Genomic DNA, 24,701 nt, shown 5'->3' with positions numbered 1-24,701 from the left:
CTTCCAACAAAAAGGTATACACACAGATCAAATATTCAACAACCACTGTCGCATTCTTCTGGATCAAAGGCATAATCTTGTTTCCTAAAAAAATGCACGTGCCATCTACAGCCAGAATTTGTTTTACATGACACATTCTACGTATTATCATTGCCTTAGACGGCTTTCTGGAAAAAGTGGGGTAGGCTAGTGTGCTGGGCTACCTCAGCGGCTACCCATTCTGGGCCCCAAGGCTATGCATGGGGGTTTATCATATAATAAAGTTTCCGTGAGGGAAAAATGTGTGTGTGTGTGTGTGTGTGTGTGTGTGTGTGTGGTACAATGTATATTAATACAGGGTTTTCTTCAGTGTATACATGATTCATGGCTTATTCCTATAACCACCAAATGAATGACCATTATCTACTGAGTTCATTTGTGTTGGCAAATGACATTATGGAAAAAAACAAAATGCTGAACAGAGACGGGGGTGATACAGATTATCTGGCACTTACGAAAGGAGAGGCAGTGAAATTTTTTAACACGAGGTGTGGCCATCAATTTGAAAAGTTTTTGTTTGTTTTTTCAAAACGGAAAAAATAAGGTTGGGAAATCCGAGAAACAACAAATAAAATTGGTGTGGCCTTATTATAATATAAAACTAAAAGTTTTTTCCTACTGACCTTGGCTCTTTGGTTCTGGAACCACACCTGCACCACCCTCACACTCAGCCCAGTCTCAGCTGCCAGCGTCTCTCTTACCTGCAGCAGTTCACACATAACACATAACACTTATGACCAGCCCACGCTGGCAAATAACACAACCACAATGTCCATTCTGTCAGAACTTCACACTTATTCATCAAAATTACAAAGGGTAACATCAGCATGTGTTTATGTCACATGGAACTCTGTGAATTGAACATTATCGTTAAGATGTCGAAAAGATTTAATATTGGTGAGAGGATTGCAGCAGAGTCTTGACATGCATGTCTTGATTGGAATTTAGACCACGTGTTGTGTGTATTTGTTTCTTACCTTTCTGCATGGTTTTGGGGAGACTTCAAACAATGCCTTGAATTCTCTTCTCTGTTGTGTTGTCAGAATTGTACGTGGCCTCTTTGGTCGGGGCCGATTTTCTGTGGTATTTTCGTCTTCCTCACTACTACCTGTGGCACAGGAAAAGTCATGTTCTTCATTGAACTGTAAACTTCTTACCTTTCTGCATGGTTTTGGGGAGACTTCAAACGATGCCTTGAAGGCTCGTCTCTGTTGTGTTGTCAGAATTGTACGTGGCCTCTTTGGTCGGGGCCGATTTTCTGTGGTATTTTCATCTTCCTCACTACTACCTGTGGCACGAAAAACAGGATGTGCTTATTGAGGTTGCCCATGGGACTTGACAGTTTCTACATTTTGCAAAAATGCCTACACGGCTGAGTGATGAAACAGAGCCAATGGAGACCTGCTCAAATTTTCCAGTATCTAATTTGAATTTTTCTGATACTTCTGGATTGCTCGTTTATGTTGGATTGATGTGGCAGATTTGCCCCCATCGTCACACCTACCTGTACACCTATACTGTCTCATGAAACGAATATTGAAAACTGAGATGGCTTGTCTTGCAGCATTGTTCTTCCTTCTTCCAAGATTTTACGACTTTTTGTTACAGTAAGCTGATTTCCTTGTTTGTTTGCAGACCTTCAGGTTTGTCATGACAATCCTCCAGAAAAACAAACATGTAACGTTACATACATGATTGTACTTATAGTGGTAGAGCTTGTCAAACCCATGGGTTGATGTATGTTTTTTGCCATCTCTTGACTGGAATATGCTCCTTGTCAAAGTTCCTTCTCAAAGTTATGTGCATGATTCTTTGTCATACATTGTGTAATCTATTTTGAAAGACTCTCTGTAATCATTTATATGATATAGGCCCAGTTGTTGATGTGGAGTCAGCTTGTTCTATCACAAAGGACTTGGAATTGTCCCTTTTTCTTTTTTCCTAAGCCACTCTGACATCTCCATTTTACCATATCCCATAGTCATGAAGATGTGGATGACTTTGTGTGATATGAACCTAACATTGTTTAGGTCTCATTGATGTATTACTCCGCGAGTGGACACCCTAAAATAGATCCGAGCCAAAAAATAAACGGCTGCATGGACGCGTGTTTTTAGCGGTGAGAAATTCCCTTTTAGCCAGCGGAACTGATCTCAAAAGTTAGATTGGTGAAAGCTTGTTTGTAACTGAAGATATTAGCAGGTAAAGTTTTGCAGCCGCGCGCTAGGTCGGAGGTACACAGCCCCGGGTTCTGAGTGGTGCGGTTGTACACTCAAAGCGAAAAAAAGTGCCTTTTGTGGGGATTGACTAATCGTCGTTTGTAATTGCTATAAAAAAAGTTCCTACGTATAGTTTACGTTGACAATTTTTTCCCACGATATAGGGTAAATGTGCTCAACATAGAATGAAAAATCTGCTGAAATTTTACGTAGCGTCATTATGAACGCGCCCATGAAAAATACGAATTATAACATACAAGTCTATGGAAAGAAGAAACTCATCAATGAGACCTTTAGAAACATGATTTTGATTTATCATATTTCCATTGTTAATCAATCAATAATATTTGCATTTCTGAGAGACATCATTGCAAATTGTTATTAATCCATTGATCCATTAATGATACAGTATGTTTTTTTGTGTTAGCAGTGACCAAAAAGTGCCTCAACCATTTCTCATTTCTCACTAGCACTGTCTCACATCATTGAAAAGCATGTTTATTGTCCTTTTGAAAAATAACCCCAGGCGTGGTGTTTACTTGTTTGGGGATGAGCATCACAACTGTTTTTGTGGATGGTAACATTTCCCCACCAGCATCAAACTCAGGCAGGACCCACTCATTGCCTTGGCTTGCAATGGGTACCTGGTCCAGTACATCGTACTGGCACAAAGTGTTTGTTTTTTTCTTTTTCGACCAGTCTGAGAAAAATGGACCTGGAAAATTCAGTGGACTGGATTTTGGACAAATTAGAAAATGAACTCATCAGTAGTCATTCAGGCCTTTTGGGGGAGCCTGATGGCATTCTGGCTCATTCTCGCTCTCAGTGCAAAGGGGCCTGAAGTGATGTACAACAAAAGTGTGAATGGAATCCTGTATGCACCCTCATACCAACTTTCAGGTCATTGGTTTTAAGACAAAGGCATACTAGACAAAAGTTTTTAGTCTAACATGGCAAAAAAGTGGCAAAAAATCCCGAAATTCAACAATTTTAAAGTAATGTGTGCCAGAATTGATACACACGGACACACATTCACACCAAGTTTCAGATAATTTGGTTTTAATACAGGGGCATAGGAGCCAAAAATGTACAATTCCGGGTCATTACGTTATCATACCAGAGCACAGGGGCCCAAGATATATATATTTTTGGGCTAAAAATTACCAAAAACCCATAATAAAGTAAATGTTAAGGCCTCTATCAACGAAATGGGGGAAAAACGTCTTGGGGGATTTGCTATCTCTACCTTCATGCCAAATTTCAGCTCATTTGGCCCAAAAATGAAAATTTAAAGTTGAATCCATTTGAAGATTTGACAGAAGGAAGAGGAGAAGATATAGAAGAGACATGAAAAAAAGACAATATATTTCAATCCATGTATGGGTTGAAATATGGATTGAAATATAATGATTAAAGTGAATAAGAAATAAGAATCTAATTCTATGATATTTTAGCTTTCTTTTGACAGTAAAATTGTGATTGTGTGTACTTCTCATCTCATGTGAGGGCTGAATCTAGCACAATCCAGGTCATGTTTTAATGGAAAATGGGCTGAATGCACTGAATGCGGTGGCCCAACTAACAAAATAATTATGAAAAAAACGCCAACATCACAAAATCTCTGTCAATTTATTGAGAAATATCAGCTCAAAATATATTCGACATTTCTCTGTAAAGTTTCATTTTTCTAGGCAGTGAGAATCATTCATTAAATAGTTATAAATCTTTGGAGCATTCACTCGTCTGCCATCTTCACGGCCACAAACAATGGTGGTGGGAATGCTGCAATGTGAGTTACATCTGCAAGACTGTGCTCTATAGCCATCCTGCTAGGAGTGGGTACCAGCACTGAAAGTTCACGTGACCTGCACTGAGTTGGCACAGATTTTTGTTATTATGCCTTAGTTGCCACTGACACTGCCCATGTTTGTTGCCACTGACTATGCTGATTAGGATTGTGCTAGATACTGTGCTGCACACAGCTGTTATTTGGATTCAAAATATACTTTATCATATATTTTAACAATGTTAGTAACTGTATGATGTCACTATCCGAACTCTACCAAGCAGCCACACAACTACCTTACACAAAAGAAGTAAAGCTCCATAAAACACTATGAATATACAAAATGTACATTGTAGGTCTTCAAATGTTTGTTGAGTAGAAAACAGACCATAAGGACACTACATAAACATGGCCACCATTGTTTGGCCATGGAGGTGGGGGTGTGGCTATGAAGGTGACTACAGAGTGTTCCAAGGATTTATTAAACTCTAACAACTGATTCGTAATATCTATGAAAATGAAACTTTATAGAGAGATGTCAAAGATATCTATCGATAATTAGAGTTTTGTCGATGTTGGGAGTGTCTTTTTTTGTAATGAAAGCATCAGCTGGATTGTGCTAGATACAGTGCTGCTTACATGAGATGAGAAGTACATACAGTCACGTGTTTACTGCCAAAAGAAAGCTAAAATATGATAATGATTAAAAAATAAGATTCTTGTTTCTGCATACTTAAATTCATCACTAACTTCTAGATCTGAAATTTGAAAAGCGCATGCGCGCACCAAGTTACGGCACACTGTCCAGCGTAGCACAAAATTGGAAGGTACGTATTACATGAAAACATCTCACAGTGTTTGCCACTTGTAACACGCAGCGCGAAGGGTTCATGAACCATATGAATTTCCATGTCAGATGAATGTGTCAAAAATTCATTCGTCAAAACTTTACCACTCTCAGGCAACTAGTGATGGAGTGCCATGAGTTCAAGCGCGTAAAAAAGCATGCCATGTTAGGGCACCTCCCGTTGTACCATCTTGTCTACTAGTAGGCAGTGGCTGCAAAAAAACACCTTTTTACCATCTTGAGGATAGTCTCTTCATTAGCAAAATTTTTCATGAACTTGATCAGTGTTTCAAAAATGTATAATAATTTCTTCAAATCAGTACTAGTAACACATGTAAATATATTACTTATTTTTAGACTGTTGACTTGCTTTGTAATGCGTGTGTTAAAATAAAAATATGTAAAAAGGTTACATCAAATTTTTTACTTCATGCATGCTCAACTCAAAACATAAAAGATTAACGTACCTGGACTCATTTTTGGAACTGCCAGCTGAACTTCCTTTTCATAGTCAGGCTTGCAGTATAACTGTGAATTTTTCATGATGAACTCGTCCCCTTTCTGTAACCTTTGCTGACAGACCACACATTGGAAACATCTGAGGTGGTAGATGTTACCCATGGCTCTCATCACAAACTCTGTAGAAGGAATGGACTGCAGACAGCCTGTGCACTTGGTCCCAAATAATCTGAAGATCAAGAAAAATGTGTAATGTGAATAAATTGGTTGTTCACTGCCTGCTGTTTGAGGTGGTGTTTTGAAACACATGAGGCAAGTAGACCTGTCTTCTGGCTCCCGAGATTCAATTACCACAAGGCTAAAAAGTCCAGACCAGTTAGACTTGTCAGTTGGTAGTGCTTGAACACCAAACCAAACACCATTGTCACAGTTTATTCAGTATCGAAAACATCATCATCATGGTTGAGTCATCATTTTTAAGACAATAGTTATCTTGATAACCTCCTACTGGAAGCCCCAGTCAGGATCATTAGCAACAATACAAATAAGTAAACCATCTTGCTATTATCTGTTCCATCTTTCGCAAGTAAAAACAGAATAACTGTTCAAGGCGCAGGGCTGTCTTCTTTTTTCCTTTAACTTAGATATCAGCACATAGTGTAAGACGTTGTCTGTTGTGCAGTTATTCAATCCTATAAAATGACATTCATCTAACCTTGTAGCATATGTTACTGACTTACAGATGATTTCTATAAAGTAACGAGAGTTTTCCCATAGCAGTTAAAAATGTTGACTTTTAATATAGGGAGGCCAAGAGTTAAAAAGATACACTGCCAGAATGGTGATGAAACTTTGAAAAAATACACATAAAACACAGGATTTCTGATCCTTACTTCTGCTTGAAGGTTACACATTGTAAGTACCACAGGATTATATTATTTTCAATTGGATTTTTGTTCATGTACTAGTAAAAGTTTTGTTTTCTTGCTGCATGTCATGAAATGATGAATGACATGCATGCATGCCATGGGACTGCACAAAGTAAAAAAAAAAAAAACTTTTGCAAAGTTGAGGTTTTATTTGATATCTATTTATTAGTCTTCACAATTGTTATGTACATGTACATTGTGCATAACAGAATCTGATGATACAATGGATTAATGTTTGATGCTGGCATTAGATAACCTTTTAGTATAACGTTAAGCTGTAATTTTTTATTAGACAGCATATTTTGCCTTGACCTGTGGTAGTCCACAACCCTTCCCAGTTTGGTTGATAGTATTATTATGGTGATAATTTCACACAAGCTCTTTTCAACAAAAACATAAACCCCAGTGGACAGGTTTCAACTGAAAGTGGATCACATCTATTTGTCATGAGACAGTTAAAAGTGTATCATCTGGTTTAAAGTCCATAATGTAATTACTGGTGAACATATTAAGAAAGACATGATATGGTACTCAGTGACAATTATGAAATGATAATCATACATAATATAGTCTTTGTGCTGAGATTACAGCACAGGTACCCCAGTAATCATCCCTGCCTCCCCTGACTACCCTCTGCTTCCCCCGGTTGAGGGAACACAGAAGTGTTACTAAATGTGTAATCACCCACCTGCATGTTTATTTCAACTCAAAGTAGGCAATTTTACGCTTGAGCATTTGCAGCCCTCCCATGGGACAGACAGGAGTGCTAATAATCGTTATCCCATTATGGCCCTATTGAGCCAAATATTAACTCTTTCTACTCAATTGGTTGGCATTATACTTTCATTTGCTGTGGTGGCACTAATCTGGAATGGAAAAATTGGATGTAAATGTGAAATATTGAAAATCCACACACATTAGCATCCAGAGGCAAAGCTGTCTGTTCTATTTCTTCACAGGAGATTTGCTTCGAAAGTAATTAGTAGGTGGGACTGGTAAAAGAAAAAAAATTATTACAAGACTGAATCCTGTAAAACTATAACTGTGTTGTACTGCAAACAAAACACTGCAGTACACCCTGGTGTATATTTGTGATGACAAAGCAGGAAATACTTGTTACTGTATATTTAGAAACAGAATTATGGACATGCCTATAATTTAGTGCTGAGTACTACTGACCATTCAAGAGGAAGATGAACGATCTATTGCGGCAGGTATGGTACATGGGGAACCGCTTAATTGCACAGAAGGGCTATTATGCAAGTTCCTATACAGGCCCATGGTACACATTAAACCTATTCTTTAAAATAGGTACATATTTCCCTGTTCATGTATCAGGTGGTCATGTTTAGTAACTATTTGTTTTCTAATAGTATCTTGTGTATATTTTGTATCATTTATGTTTTTCACACTGAACAATATACTGCTTAACTTTCATAGACCAGATGATAGTTCAGTTTATTGAAAGGGATAGCACAGCTCACAGCTGAAGGCTGAATATTGTGTTCAAGTTCAAAGCAAATTTACTTTTTACAACCAAAATCTAACTTCATCATGAATATAGCAACATATAGCAAGGTTCATGTAGAACTTAAATGCTCATGGAACATCTATGCCTGCTATGTGAAATTCTTATCATGACATGTACAATTCTTTAAAGAAAGTAGATAAAAGTCAACTTGAAGACACTACATATTTTTAATAAGATCAATCTTTACTATCAACATCATGATTATTATAATGATAACGATTGAAATATAACATTACTGCAAGGTCTGTTTTTAAGTGAAAGATCATGTAACATTGCATATACATGGATTAATCATTGTCCAGTACTTTACATGTACACTGTAACTTATATGATAAAAGTAAAAAAAAATGCATGATTTTAATTTTAAGCTGGGTTTTAAGTATATATAATCATGCGGGTACAGAATTTCTGGGGAGCTATCATTGTGGCTTGTAGCCTGTGTGTTATCCTTTGTGCATCCTTTGTAGTAACCACTGGCTCAATCTTTTTACCTGCTAGCCACAGCTTTGATTGCGCGGTTATAGCAAGTGAAAACATTGAGCAAGCGTTACTACAAAGGATGGCACCCAGGCAATGTGGTTGGAGCTGGGGAAAGCTATGTGGCACTCAACTGAAGCAAGCATTAGTAAGATTTTTTAAGGAATGAAAGGCTGAACATTAATTTTAGCGTAATCTTTCTTCAGTCAACTTGGTCCACAAAAGTTTTCTGGCTGTGCATCTCTGTTAAAAACTGAAGAAAATAAGTTGCTGTATTGACTGAAAAATAAACTAATTGTAACATTGCAAGTAAAGCAACCTCTTAAAACTGACTATTAAAGTTGCCATATTGTCAGCTGTTATCTTAACAGTGTTTGAGACCGCTTACCATCCACATAATTGATTCTTTTAAGACTAAAAGTATCTTCAGAATCTGTGTTCATCCTGCACAATGCCACTTGCAGTTAGCAATCCATTGCAATCACATACAAATGAACGTTAGAATTGTGAGTGAGACAGTGATAGTGTGAGAGAACAGTTCAGACCACAGTCACTGCGGTATTTCTGTTATACTGGAAACATCCATAGACCTGGTCAAGCAATAATGAAAAAGCTCTGTTTCCCCCAAAAGCTGTTTGCCAAGTGATCTGCATGCAGGTTCCATATGGCTTTATATGCTCCGATACTTGAACTAATCCTGAAGAGATAGTCAATATGACTTGTATGCAAATGTTTCTCTTCCGCTGTCATGGAGTGCACCCCAAATAAGCCACTCACTGTATACACAGATAATATTGACTCATATGTCATGTTCAGGAAATATTATGTTCTTGCATTGATTGCAACCCAAACCAATCATTCATGTCCCCATGTGAGTCGTAACAGGCTGCATATTAATTCCCAGAAGAGTTGTACACAGTGAAGGTGTGTGATATCATTAACATTCAGTAGATACATGGGCACCAGTATTTGTTACACACTAATACCAACATGGAGAAGGCAATGAATCACCTCCAGATGATATATAAACTATGTACTTATTGCCAAATTTTCTGGATTCTAGGTAGAGCCATAAGTTTTGTGATGAGAGTGTTTTCATATTTCCATATGCTGTCCTTGCTTTTTCTTTTCATCATTCTAAGGTTACTAAGATGTCAAGATGGCATGATAGAGAGAAAACACTTGGGATTAGGAGCACTGACTTGTATCAAATACACTTTGTATTTTGTATTCAACATTCATAGATATTGGGACAATGACAGCATAAAGACAGAATTTGACCGGTTTACAATGTCAAGAACCTTCCAAAAACAACCTACACAGTTACTCCCCAAGTCATTTTTACACGTTGTTCCATGAGGAAGTGAGGCTGAATCAGTATCATGGACTCTGTTTGTATCAAATTCTGGTACAACTAAAAAGGATGAGTGTTAAAGACCACATTCCATAAAAAATGGTATTTAGTAGAATATTTGTTAACAATCACCAATAACATCTCAGGTAAAACAGAAAGATGTGCACCCCAACAAATGGTGTCGTATATAGCAATGTTTGTCATGATATAGGGTCCTGACAATACATCAAGTATATTTGAAACATCAAAACAATGGTCCATTTCGCTGTTTTGTGGAGTATTTGACTCCTACTGGTGTTCTAAAATCCTGCAAGACTAACTGCCTCTGTACGAATAACTGCAAAACTTTGTAGAAATGACTATAGACTCTGCTTCGCACTTGTTATTTTCTTCGACCGGTAAGCCCCAAAATGCGTGAATTCCTGATCATGTAATCTATTAATTTTCCAGTACATTTGTAGGTCCAACATCTGGTCCAGGTCCGGTTATCGCAGACCGGTACAATAAGAAAGACCGTACCGGTACCTAGCCCTAACCTATAGTATTTCTGTTGGCATTCAAAATTCTAAACAAACTGAGACGGCACAGGGCCCCTCCATTATTTGCAGAAGTCATCTGTAGGTAAGGTTGACATTTTCTTATGACCTTTAGAGGGATAGATTCTGAGAGGACCTTATTTATTGCCGGACAATTGGAAGTTTTGGTAAAACTACCTTTCATCAGAGGAATTTGTGGTTTAGGCCACACAAATTTGACTTCTTCTTTCTAAATTCAATTTGGTTGATCCTCTCCATTATCTTCTTTTTAAACAAATATTTACAGCTGAGAAGCTTTTAGCTGCACAATTGCCTGCACAGTATGCTGAATACTTTTCATGAGGTGGGTCCAGATACGTTTTCGATGTACCCCTCCCATATTGTTTGGAAATCTTTCATTGATTAAAAGAACAGATCAACAAATTAAGGTTGTATAGTCTTACTGTAAAATAGTTTTGTGGCCTGGTTATTGGAGCATATCAGCGGGCTGACTGTGCTCTCACACTCAGTGCATCACATCCCAATGCTATTTCGTTAAACTTATTTCATGAAAACAATTTATGCCTAACATCTATTATCATAATACCGGTACGTTTACGACGATTTCTCTAGCCATACTGATTTGACAAATTGTCAACGCATCATTTTCTCCAGTTACATGTTGCTGTTATAGGTTACCCTTGCCACTTCTTCTGTGTAACTTTCTGCCACTCTTGTCCTGCTAAAAGCGTAATATTGTAATTGTAACACGCCGCGGAATTACACGGCGAACGGGCGCGTGGTTGGGAGGGGGTAAAAAATACCGGTAGGAAGAAACACGGCACAATAACTGCCGCTATGTACATTTATACATCCTCTGATGTTCCTTCCTTTTCTGTCAGTAAATGCATAAAACATAAACCTGCATGAGCATACAAAATGTCATGAGAAAACGGACGTATACTGTCAAGAATTTTCATTTAACTTCTGTCCGTCACAACCGCTATGACGTAACACTTCACTGCTAGCGTAGATATAAAAATGGCGGGAAAATGGCTGCGTACGTTCAATTTTGCCCATTCAGTCGTAGATCCGGGCTATTATGCAACGGTTCTTCACACTTTTACATGAGTTGTAGGTCACCAACAGAAATTCAAGATTGTTGTTGAATCATGTTCGTCTTGTGCCGTGAGCATGTGTAATTATGATCTATAAATTTGGCAATGAATGTGACAGTGTGTTCGTCCCACGACGAGCTGCCTACCCCGAAAAAGATACTGAAAACTTTTGGCCTTGTTGTCTTCGAATGCAAATGTTATCGATGCTTTGTAAATGATGTATTGGACACTTAGATGTCTGAAGTGTGCACAGCTCAGAAATAACTATTGTTGCATGTGTAGATCTCTTTAAGTTCCAGTATTTTTAATCTACCGGTATAAGTCTTACTACCGGTATTATGCCAATGCATGTTACATTTCTGGTAGCACCACTTAAAGAAAATTAAGACCAAGATCAACAGACACACTTCATTTCTTTGGTGGGAATACCAGAGTGTATTCTAATGATTGGAAAACGTCTCAAGACAAATTGCAAAGATTGTGTTATAAACCATCTTTGACAACTCGCCTGACGGTTGTCTCATGAAAGGAATATTGTTTTGCAGTTTTACACTTGAGTCCAGAGATTTTGCAGAATAGATTTCCCTGAAATTATGAAACAGAAACTGATGGAAAGCTGTCATACAGCTGCAGTAGAACATTTTCAGTCTTCTGCACATTGACATTGCTGCACACAAAAGTGTGTCATCCATGGCTATGACAATGTGCAGCCTTATTGTTTTCTAAATGATTCTAAGTGCATATTAAGATCACAGTGCAGTGACATACATGAACGAATCTCTTGACATATTTAGAATTGATAGAGTCTGATATTGCTGAGAGTGTGGCCACTGTAGGAATCACAAAATCCCCCTAAGGAGACTCAAGTCACAGTCACACAATGTAATGATACACAAAACATGTACATCAATGTTAGAGAACGATAAAAGCTAAAAAGATTAATTTGTCTTGAATAGTTTGATATTGTGTGTTTCATCTCTTTCATTTCTGACCTACATGTATATAGCCATCCCCATATAGCAGGCCCCAATGCTTTGGTTGGTCAGTAGAATATATTATATTATATTGATTACCTTGAGTTCGCCAAGATGTTTTGGGTAGCGTTTGTATGTTTGTATGTATGTATGTATGTATGTATGTATGTAGAAGACCAGCATAACTCGAGAACACCTAGATGGATTGTGTTGATATTCGTTATGTGGGTAGGTCTTGATGAGACCTAAAAATGATTAGATTTTGGGCCCCCTAGCAGCCTGTTACAGCATAACTTCGGGTTTTGATATCTCAAGTTCTGGACATGCTGCGGCTATGATTTTTTAGTGGTAGACAGCTCTTGATGCCGAGAGTATACATGTAAGTGGTATACATGTAGGTTTGGGCACCCTAGCGGCTTCTTTTGGAACTGCAGGGCAGGTTTAGTGTCAGACTTTGAAAGGGAATAACTCAAGAAGGGGGTGCCGGATTGTCATGATTTTTTATAGGTAGATAGCTTAAGAGGTTCTTCATATGATTGTATATCAATTATGCAAATCCGAATCTAATTTGCATAATTAATTAGGAAATCATCTTAACACGCTCAGTTCCATTATAGGACCATTACAACATGTGACATTTGTAACTGAGAAAGAGAAGAATATTGATTTAGAATAGTATTATGCAAAATAAAGACATAATTTGCATAATCAATGAGAAAATGCTATAATGTCATTGTGGTTAATGGCAGGAACTTCTTACTGGTAGCATTTGGAGGATATGTACAGGTGAACATCGTTTAACATTCATTATGCAAATGATGCTCTCATTTGCATAAATCATAAGAAAATGCAACGAAAATATTTTTAACATAGATTGTTTACGTCTATTATTCAGTGGAGGAGATGATTAAGTAATAGAATTTATGCAAATGACAGCTTATTTGCATAATTAATGACAAAAACAATTGATACAGCAATTGTAAAGGGTAGAATTATTTGGAGAAGGTATGGGGTCGTGGAACTCTAGTTATATTTTCTTGTACTAATTATCTGTAATACTATACATGAGAATCTAATTGAGTAAATCTGCCTTATCTCCGATTTGTATTCTTCTTATTGAAGATTAGAATGTTCAATTTGTTAGTTATATTACTAGTACCAGAGAAAAAAAGATGCAAGTTGTGTTGATAACATAATAGAATACTCTTACATGTACTTGTTCACATAATGGTCAGCAGATTTCCACAGAGTATTCAACATTCCACCACTAGTGCTGTAATTAACTTTGTCATCTTCCCAGTTGGAGAAAGTCCTGATCTATATTTGTCAGTTTTTTTTTATAGTTTGATTTGTAGTTAGTGAATGGAGGGAGGTCCTTGCAACTGTAAAACAGTCGACTGGGTTATGTATGTACCCTTGTTTTAAGGCTCTAGCACTCAGCCAACACAATCTGGTCGGTATTAGCAGGAATACCTTGAAATGGTTTAGTTATTCCTGCCTGTTGATAAGGGGTAACCCTAGCCTGGTGTTCCATAGGAGCTGTCTACTGTTATTACTGATGACTGGTACAAATGAACCAGGTGGTCAGAGCCCTATTGAGACAAATACAGCTCAAGGGTTTAAGCCTAGATCATGTTGGATCATTCTGGACACTTCTGCTGAGAATGAACGGTATCTTTTATTGCTATGAAGATCACATTTGTGTGAGACAAACTCTCCAAGTTACTGGTAATGGTAACAAAAGTAGAAACTTTCCCCTCATTCACACCATTAGTCAAGCTTTCACTCTTGGAAGTTTGCGTGAACATTAAGATAGTCTGTATGAGACCAGGCTTGATAACAGGAACTACATCATACATGTTTGGGGATAACAGGTGGGCAAGTCTGATGTACCAGATAAGCTGGAAAGCTACTTGGATAGGGCTGTATATCCTCATGCTTATATTTATCACCTGTCCTGGACTTACAGAGTTAATGCAAGAGATCCTGCCACTATTTCATGGCTTATAGTAAGGATTATCACTGTGTTATCTTCTCCTGATCTGGCCTGAACCATTACCATGGATGATATCAACAACCAACTTTTCTCCAGCCTAAGGCTTACCTACAAAAAATTAGTCAACATTGTTTTGGGTGTATCCAAATGTCTGGCTTACTGAAACAAAGTTCATTATTACAGCAACCGATATCACTGAACTTTTCCACAATTATTTGTTAATTTCTACTCAGTCTGTTATCAGTCAAGACACATTTGTAGGTGTTTTTCGTCTTTCTGGTTACAAAAACAAAACCTCAGAGTTCATTCCTACCTGTAAACCATAATTTGGCACATACCAATTACATGTAAGTTATACCAAGCAGTCACACAGCACATTACGTTATATATATACATAAGAAAAGATTAACTTCAGAAACTAGTATGACTGCAATTCTTTCTCAAATATTCATTTCATCAGTGCAGTGAGTTCAAGCATGTGAAAAACAATGTTAACATGACTAAGTCTTGTCAGGTGAGTTCCATTGAGTTGTACATCATTTTCAGCCCAAGTGTGTTAAGTTTGTCAAAAGATGATCAAAGAAAGAGAAATCATATTTTTATGTTCTATAGATAGATACACTTACAGCAGACATAAAAGTTTCAGGTGTGAATTCTACAATTCCTTGTCAGAGCTGTTGTGGCCAGGCAGGTGGACCACATCAACAGCTAAGAGTCCATGTCATAGGAAATCTAATCCTTCTCCTTTCTTTTTTCTCCATTTAATTGGTGAAATGTACTTCCTGCTCGGGTCAGGCACTCCACACCTGCTGCTACCAGACAGAAATCTGAGCAAGCCTGCCTGTCACTAACAAGGTCACATCACGCCTAACCTTTCACAGCACTTCTGATATTGCCATTCCAACAGCCACAGACCAGAGACGTGGAGACTGATGAATGGTCTATGTCAGTAGCAATGGGACTTACTGTTGTTAGTGCAGGAATGCAGCTTTTTGTGAACAAATATGACAAGTTGCAACAGGGCGTTATGGAAGGCTGGGATATTATAAGATGCTGTGCTCAGGGACATGTGAATTATTACTGACTGATCGTCACGAATCAGCGCTCCCCTAAAAAAATTAAAGCCAGTGCTGCTTTAGTTTGTGAGGGAGGCTATTGTGTATACAGGTATATAGTAAGTAATGTTACAGTATGAAATGTGACTTTTAGTTTGACATAACAATAAGCCACTACATACATTATTATTGTTCTACCTTTACTAGTTCATGCAAAGTTTACATGGGATTCCACTCTACTAAGTACTCTACTCTGCTCTAATTAAATTTTGCTATAATTCTTATACACAATCTTGTTATTGCATGTATCTGGCAGTTATGTTGCACCTAATACATTTTACTGAACATGAGCTGAATCACAACAAATTACATGATATGGTCTCCAGTATAATTGCAAATTTGGTACATGTAGCAGTGAGAACCTACTGGCCCATTCTGCTCACTGATTTTTGTCATCTTTGTAATAGGACCTAAGGTCTAAGGTGTATAACATTGCATGATTATTCTAGAAAAGACAATTTTCTCAAGACCTGATGTCAAACAATAAATTTCATCGACCTTGCCCATGAAAAAATCCCCCCTGGCGACAAGACTGGATTGGCCAATAGTTAGTATCAGTTGTGTTTGTGCTCCAGTCATGCCAAATCCTGGCCTGGGGGAAGATGGTGGGCATATTTCCTCCCACACCTGAGACAACACACATGGGGGAAGCCAAGCACAGTCTACTCTTCTTCAGACAAGATTTTCTGGGATAATAATCTCTCCAGGAGCACTGCTACAACAGCTCAGGTCGGAATTAAATCACATAACACAAAGAAAAATGTTTTGAACAACAACTTTTAGGGTAAGAAGAAGTCAACCTTAATAGTCTATAATTTGTTAATCAGTGGAATATCTAAACTATTAGTGCTATGCTACATGTTATTTTAGTGAGTACATGTATCATGTAATATATGACTTATCGACGGGTTCGTGGCTGGGTTCGTGGCTGTATCTGATGTGTTTCTTGCTGCATTATATTACCAGTCAAATAAGCTATGATTTCTTGTTGCCATACTTGACAAAATGTATCAATAATATGAAACTTCATTATGGTTCTAACATAAATTTCAAAAACTGAAATTGTCATAGTGCCAATATTTTTTTAAATCCCTTACGCTGTACATATACAGTCAGTTTAGGATATACAATGTCATGCAACAATGTATTCATAAGTTGGCTGTTGACCTGAGCAACCAACCAAGGGATGTCAAAATTATAATAGCCTTGCTTTGCAAAAGTATATACTAAGAATACACAAAAAAGTCATGGATTAAATATCTACCAACCTACATGTAACGCTTCTTCACCTTTATCAGCAGGGTAAGCTTTAACCATTGTTTTTAAAGACAGGGTATTAGGGTTATCAGGACGGACGGCAGTTTCAAACTTCATGATTTGAAAATGTTATGATTTTAAACCTCAGTCTTTCGACTTCATATCCCTAAATATCTGTCCTATTTGAAAAATAAACAACGGATATAGGTAACCCCGCGAATAAAGGTGAACTAGCGTTACATGTACGTGTAGCAGGGATTATTTAGCATCTCTTTCCACCTCCTTGGTAGCACATTACTAAGTTAACATAATGTCAGAATGATTATTTCTTGATATCAAAGTATGCGATATTTTGCAACTATCTTGTCAACATCAGGAGGTTTTTATTTTTAGTGTAGATGGTGATAAATACAATACAGATTTAAAATTATCAATGATAATGTTTCTCTCATACATGTAGGTGTGATGTTAAATTCACATTTCCTGATCTCCTGTCCAGCCAAGTCTGTGCCCAGCCTGCACCCAGGAGACTTTCACTGAGCAGGTCCCCTGAGGCAGAGATGTAATCTGTGCTGTTCATTCTGTGGGGATACCCATGGATTGTCCTGCCTAACCCAGCACATTCCTCGCATCAGAGACCGGCTTTGTCTTGTATGTTTTGAAGTAAATTCTGCCGCGGGGCAGAGCTAAGAAGTTGTAAGGATAAGTGCTTCACATAAGCGAACAATTGAAGCATTTAAAATTCAGCTTGTAAGCAATTATTCTAGCCCATTATTGAATTCGTTAAGCCCCTAACAGAGGTATCATGGACAGGGTATCCCTCCCAAACTTCCCCAGGGCAGGCTTTAGGCCGCGCTCCCCTGCACAGCTGACAGGTGTCCTGACTTTTGGACAACACCAGTTTTTCTCACAAGTGCATGGTTTACCTTTGATTGTTATCCTTCAAATACCTGTCATACTATACTCCTACCTGACTGAGTCAGTACATGCTTGGGGGTGTGAAGAAAAGATCAACAAATAAACAGAGACAGTTTGTATGCAGCATTTAGCTTGATCTCCCACTGTCCTACTTGTCCAGGTGTATACCTATCAACAGTTGTTTCCATGATTTCTGTTTGCCTGTTTGGTGGAATCTGGAACTCTGAACTGTTGGAATTGTTGAACTTATTTGCTGTAGTGTTCCTTTAGTCTCTCCTATCTTGCGAACTTGTCTATGACCTTGCATATACATGTATGAGTCCCTCTTTGTTGTACCACTGCAAAACTGACAAAGATGCCTTTCCGAAAATGCTTTCCATCCCAGAAGATGCCATTAACCACTGGACTTTCCCCCATAAATCCAAGAATGTATGCAGCTTTGTCCACAGCAGGCTTGGTTTGCATTTGTCCATCGGCCAAATCTACCTGGCTATTGGAGCCAGTTCTGCAGGATGATTTTGACCTTTACTTCTATCTACCCAAAGCTGGCAGTTGTGTGCTGATCCCATTCCATTGTTGGGTTGAAGACATTTAACATTGTATTCTGGCTGCCTTGTGTCAGAATCTGCTCGCCACTCCACATGTGTTCAAACAGCTTAGAACATGTAAAATTCATGAATTTTAAAGAAATTAATTCGGGTACTCAGCTATTTGCTTACACAAATATCATGTGTCAGTCAAAACCCAAGCACAGTTCCAGAAGAATGCCTGCCATTTTCTAGCATGTGCCTCTTGTAGCTGTGTGCATATGTATTACCGGTAGATATTCAGTCATCCAATTTGGAAAGGATGCATGCAGTCCCTTTTATTGAGAGTCTACCTACTACTTCCTGATATTGTAAATGTTTCAAATTTCTTAAGCTTGGTGCAATGGGTTCAGTGTGCAGTATGGAAAATGATTTCTGCACATTGAAAAAAACAAGAGAAGTTAGTCTTGTAGCCTTTGAGGCTGTAGGGGCAGTGGACTGTGTCTAGGGCATGGTATTGAAGGCGGATCCCATCCTTCTCCCTCTACCACTTTTATCTGCAAAGTCAGGTCCTTGATTTACACCTGCGTGGAGTAAGGGTGCGTTCACATGTGTGCGTATATTTTTCATATGCACAATATGCACCTCATATGCATCTCAATCATTTTGTGTTCAAACAAGTTTTAGGTACGTGTATGCAAGCATACTCACAGTACGACCAAGTAAACCTGATACTAGAAGTTTCGGACATGCACAAAACTATCATGTGTATTACTATTACACAGCTCCTACATGTACATCATAAATATGCAGTGCATCAGTACCACATCCGTCAAGTACAGTACAGGGAAGCTATATGTTCAAGCTTCATTAGCAGGAATATGCTGATCTCACAGCATGAGCCCTTAGCAGCATATACATAGTATATTGCAGCATACACATGCAGATGCATGATGAACAAACTCATAGGGAATGCGTCCACATATTTGTACTGTTCATACTACAATCAGGCCGTGCATTGTTAGCAATGTATGACAAACACAGATAGCGTACACGTCAAACATCCAGGATACACTCAACAGTTTGTTATAGATATCATGGCTAATCCATATTTTGGGCCACTGGCCCATGATAACAACATGACATTTAAGGTTGATTTTCACGCTATGGAATCTGCAAATTAAACAGTAGGAAGCAGCCACCTTTTTGATGAATCGGAAATTCACTCAGTATACATTTGGCAATTCAGGGGAAGTATGCCGGGCAACTGGTCAGCGTAAGTTGGGTGCATCCGGAATCTGCCTGGCATGCTCTGCATAGTACACAGCAGCAAGGAAAATAGTATTGTGCATCTCATGCAAAAGAGATGCACTGAATAATTTGTCATTTGTACGCTAGGTGTGCATCGTTATCACACATGTCAATGTCATAAAAAAATCTTAGAAATTTTGAGTGTAGAATATTGACAGAATACTGATTCTATAACAATTTTTTTGACATAAGGTCTTTTTTTAGCTAACGTTACATGACCTCTGACCACACTTGTATACAAAAGAACTATTTTATCTTGTATGTATAATGTATCTTTACTTGTAATCTAATGACTCAGTGATGTTTAACTTGTAAGACTGATTTTGATGACTGTTAGTTACATTGTATTCAAACTTATTGATGTATAAATTGCTCTTACAGTATAGATGTATTTTGTCTGTCCCTATCTGACTCTCCATTATCCGCTATGCTGCCTGAGAGTTAGTGTAATGTTTTGTCACATTTGCATATAACACTCACTCAATAAACTGAATAAATAAATAAACTCATACGGACTTCAATATACACCCTCCTATGAACCCACCCCTAGGAAAGTCGTGTGCCTTTCCCAAATTCCCAATGTCTGGCCAGAAATTAATGGAAGCGAACGTAATTCCATTAATGCTATTCGACACTATGTTTGAACTCAGATTATTGTCATGTTGTCAGTCCTGAAAAACAGCTCAGTTTTGGAAAAATAATGAGTATTATGACTAAGGGCTCTTTTGGTAAGACCAAAGTTTTAAAAGTTAATATACAATGAAAAGTGGGAGTGCAATGTTGACTCTTATAGCATACCCTTAGATGATCTCCGGGTTCTTGGGTATTTGCAGAAAATTGATGGACTGGACTGGTGATCAAAATTAAAACAGACAGTCACTGTTACAGCAGTACATACATACATGTACATGCACATTCAATGTATGAAAAATCCATCAAGCAAAATTTGGGATTTTTGGTTAAAAATAAAATTTAAGCAAAAAGGATGACCAAGACTTTTAAGGAGAATTTTGGGGCTTTATAGTATGAATGTTAGAATAATATGTTGTCCTTTTTATTATTATTTTTTTTTTCAAATCAGAGAAACAAAGCAGGTATGCAGAACCTCAGAAAGTAAAGTGGTTGTAGTAAAAGTGCTAATTTAAAGCACATGTTTGTCTTAATCACTAGTAGTTTGTTTGTCTGTGGCTTTTTGCTTGTGTTCAGATATTGGAATTACCAGTATAGGATCTTATGATGTTATTGAGAAAAAAGGTTATTTCAACATAGAATCTGGTGTTATTGAGGTCATCCTATACATTGCACCCTCAGGTTTTAAGTACATGCTTCTGAAAATCAGCAACAGATCTATTCACAGGTAAAGCATAATCATTTGCTGGTAGGTACCAAAAAAAGAAGATTAAATTTGAAAAAGTAGCAGTCATCATGTCATTCAAAAGGTAGGTGAGCAGATAGTATTATATTCATTCTCCTGCAGTCATTGAATTGATATGAAATATCAATTTGAAAACAACATCATGACCCATTCTTTTATAAGACATGCACTTTTTTTTGTACATAATGAGGTCCCTCTCTCAATCTACAGCTTTTTATCTGAGCTACAAAGACTAGATAGAATGTCAGGAAGAGTAAATAAGCATTTTACACCCCTGAGTCCATGACAAAAAAGCCACTACTCTCAGCTTTCTCCCTGTTAAATCCTTATGTAAATATGAGTTGCTAACTCCGTGGCATGCAAGGTTTATTCTACGACAGACATCTTTGCACACTCTCCATGGATATCTGTGTGCTCTGGACTGTTTGTCAACATGGCCAGGTATTTTCCAACACTACAAGTTGTAGAACACACAGACAGCTGACAGGAAGAGAAATGGAGTATTTATGCTGCAGGCCATGGTTCTCTTGCTATTCCAAGCTTTACATTCCTCACACAATAGGTGGTGGACAAGGTGCACACAGTATCCAACTCACCCAGGAAAGTTAGCAAACACAGGTGCACAGGTGACCAGCAGGCAGGCTCAATCTGTGCTACAGTGTGCATGCCCTCTCTGTGCCGAGAGGCTTGGCTTACCCTGGGACGTGGTATGTGCAGTGCCAAAAGTATGGATGGGTGCTCACAGGAAACATCTGAATTGAACCCTCACTCACTCACAAAACACACTTGTTTCTGTGTAAAGAAAGATGCTATCCTAAGGCCACACCAAATTCATTTGTTGCTTTTTGATTTTATTCAGGAAAAAATTGGACCAACAGGTAAAAAGAATGAAAATTTTTTTTTTCAAAAAGTCTGGGGTGAAGATATACGGCTTAAATAACAAAAAAAAACCTTTGCTAGTAATGTGATGCATAAAGGGCATTGTTTTTAGAAATTAAGTGTATGTGACTCTGATAGCAAAACCTGTATTATTTTTATCAGGACTTAATTTTTTTTTCAAAGGAAAAAAATGGACAGGCAAATCTGGGAAACAACGAATAAAATTGGTGTGGCCTAATTGAATGATGAATGAAAATACTTAATTTAAAGAAAGAAAAAAAACTTCATCCCCGCAAACTTTATCTAAGCCAAAAAATGTCAAAATGCAACTCATACAGACTCATACAGTTCAGGGGCCTTAAATTCATTGTGAAGATTTAGCATATCATGCAAATTAAATTTCTATGATACATAATCTCTGTGTTTTATACTTCACTTGTGGCTAGGCTTTCTTGCATTATTACCAATTTAACCTTGTCTCTCTAAGCCTTTGCCAACTCTCATGCTTGAAAGATCAGAGCTTTTGTTTGAAAGCTTTGAAAGAATTTAGGCACTAGTTACAAGCTTTCCCTTAGTCCAGTGGTGTTTTTAACACAGCTTTTATCTTATCACACATCTCATCTCTGGTGGTATCACCCCCTTTCAGAAAAGGCTGGGAACTCAATCCAGCGCATACCTGCAGGTTTTGAAAGTGATCCCATTTTAACCACCTTGCCTCATCCGTCTTACACCTGGCAGCCCTCTAACAGCAGCTTACTCCCATGGTATCTTATCAATGCATCTCATCAGGCCATGCTCCATTTGAACTGAGAGGGAAGGTGTAAGACTGGAAACTTTGTGATCCCCTTGCAATGCAAACAGGCCAGCCTTAGAAAGATGGTTCTGCTCAGATGCAGCTGAAATAGTCCACATGGACCATGTGCAACCATGATGCCAACAACACAGTGCCCGACATGACTGTTGAAGAAAAGATCGGTCCTTGTGTAATTGTGAAATCACAAGTTAATTTCAGACCAGTTAAATAGTGAGGGAAGGCCAGCACAGGATGTTAAGTATTGTAACCATGAGCTTATCTCCCAAAGATAGGAAGATTCTTGGATGTTAGACTTGGATATACATGACTTGGATCCTTTACAATCACTTTTGCATGCAAAGAAACTCCTGATTTGAAATGGACTCCAACACCCCCACCCCCCAACAATTCCGGGTGCTGCATGTTATGATTTAATGATAGAGTATTCAGTTCTAATAATGAAGTAATCAGTTCAGATTTAATGTAGAGCTGCATCAGTTCTGTTTGAAGCTGAAAAGGTGCATGTAGATTGAGATGCATAAAAGAAAAGCTTTGAACTGCAGTACAAGTCAATTTTAAGTACACTCCTACCTCCTTCAATATACTCTATGTTCCAGTGTTGATTTGATTAAATGGATGACATCCGCGCGCGCATCAAAGTTTTCGAACATACTGTAAATCGTACAAAGCAGTTATATGCTGTAGATTGAAAAAAGTATCAAAAAACATAGCGAATGCCATAGAATGCTACTGGTAACTATTGGTACATGATTTGATAAAGGTTGCACATAATGCTGTAAATGTCTTATTTGAGTGAGGAGTTTCATTGAAACTCATGTAAAAAGTATAGCGTTAAACATACAGATGCAAAGCTATAGTATAAGAAATATATATTATAAGTATATAGATGGTTAAATAATGTTTAACTTAGTTTTCTGAGTCCAACTACCATATCTACAGTGAAAATGGAAAATTGGGACAATGTGATACCATACAATTTTACAAGTAAATTGAATGTTATGTTTATACCACAGACTAGGGGTGGGTACTGATATGGTGTACGAGTACAAAACCGTTTTTTCCTGTTGGACCGGTCCAGAAAAAACAGACCTGAAAAAAATCAGTGGACCGGACTTTAGACCGATTAGAGAATGAACAGATAGAAAATAATGGGTGAAGCTGAGGAGAGTTGAGTAGTGAGAGTCATTTTTACCAAGTTTCTACAGTCGAACTTGGTCTACAATGTAAGTTAACAGAGACACAAGTCTTGTTTACATATAGATTTTAAAACACCAGTAGAAGTCCATTCACAAATTTTCACAGACAATCAGGTCCAGGTTTAGGTACTTGGTATTCATCATGTTTAGGAACGTATTAGAATTTTAATAAGAATTAGCTTCCAGAAAATTTGAAAAATCGTTAACTTGTGGACAAAATGTTTTTCTGTAACACAATGTATGATTTTCAATCCTGTATAAGAAACGAGGAGAATAAGAAAAGCATGATTTTTGGTAGTGTAGATTTGAAATACATGTACATGTAGTGATGTACAGCCCAAACACCCATGAAGATGCACCCTGACATGGCAAAGCTGCTATGATACATGCAATATTTGCCTGCAGCTGACTTGTCACTACATGTTGAATGCTTTGATGTTGGTGTAGGAACTTGAGGCACACGTAGACAGCAAACTGCTACTGCTGCTTCACCATGTCATGGTGGGCTGTGAAGTCATTGGTCAGAACAGGGGAATGCTGAGGCCGCTATTATCCTGTGTGTGTGTGTTGACCAGTAGCCAAGTGCCAAAGTTTGGATTGAAATTTTGTGCAATTCATAGTGCACTATTCCCCTTCCATTCCCCATCCCCCCTAACAGTTGGTCTAAAGGTCAGGTAAAAGCTGCAGGATATATGGTATCCTCCAAGGGAAGACAAAGGATTTGCTTGGGTTGTGGATGTGTGTAAGAGGGCAGTATTAAAATGTATCTGTTGGGGCATGCAAAGAGAGCGGTCAGAGGTGCCAAGATGTGAAGGCCTTTCCACTTGACCTATGCTCCCTGCACCCACCAAGCATAGCCTGTCAGCAGCACCTTTCAAGGTCCCCCGGCCAGGATACAGGGGCCATGTCAAATCAGGAATTCACTAGGGATGTAACACAACAAAGATAAAAGTACACCATGACTAAAGCATTGTGAAGGAGATTATATGGTTGTACTAAGGAAAGACAATGACATGCCAGACAAAATCTCTTTAGTTTGTAGAAAGAAAAATTTAATGTGTTTGC

General features: G+C 38.0%; 2 protein-coding genes across 3 annotated transcripts in view; one reads left to right on the top strand and one right to left on the bottom strand.

The window, feature by feature from the left end:
- The window catches only part of LOC118421294 (LIM homeobox transcription factor 1-beta-like), a 55,190-nt gene that overhangs the window by 7,998 nt on the left and 22,491 nt on the right, over window positions 1-24,701 (bottom strand). The window contains exons 4-6 of one of the 2 annotated variants that reach the window (XM_035828528.1): window positions 5,359-5,579; window positions 1,197-1,327; window positions 663-740 (exon numbers count right to left, since the gene is read on the bottom strand). In XM_035828528.1, the coding sequence (XP_035684421.1) occupies window positions 663-740; window positions 1,197-1,327; window positions 5,359-5,579 (430 nt within the window). Of the gene's footprint in view, window positions 1-662; window positions 741-1,016; window positions 1,148-1,196; window positions 1,328-5,358; window positions 5,580-24,701 lie in introns of both variants that reach the window. The other variant, XM_035828527.1, reaches the window with a different exon arrangement.
- The window catches only part of LOC118421291 (protein zer-1 homolog), a 75,022-nt gene that overhangs the window by 41,747 nt on the left and 8,574 nt on the right, over window positions 1-24,701 (top strand). The window lies entirely within an intron of this gene.

Source organism: Branchiostoma floridae, chromosome 8 (assembly GCF_000003815.2).
Source record: "Branchiostoma floridae strain S238N-H82 chromosome 8, Bfl_VNyyK, whole genome shotgun sequence".
Classification (NCBI taxonomy): Eukaryota; Metazoa; Chordata; class Leptocardii; order Amphioxiformes; family Branchiostomatidae; genus Branchiostoma; species Branchiostoma floridae.
The sequence above is the reverse complement of the archived record's forward strand: the minus strand, read 5'-3'. Positions and strand labels throughout refer to the sequence as shown.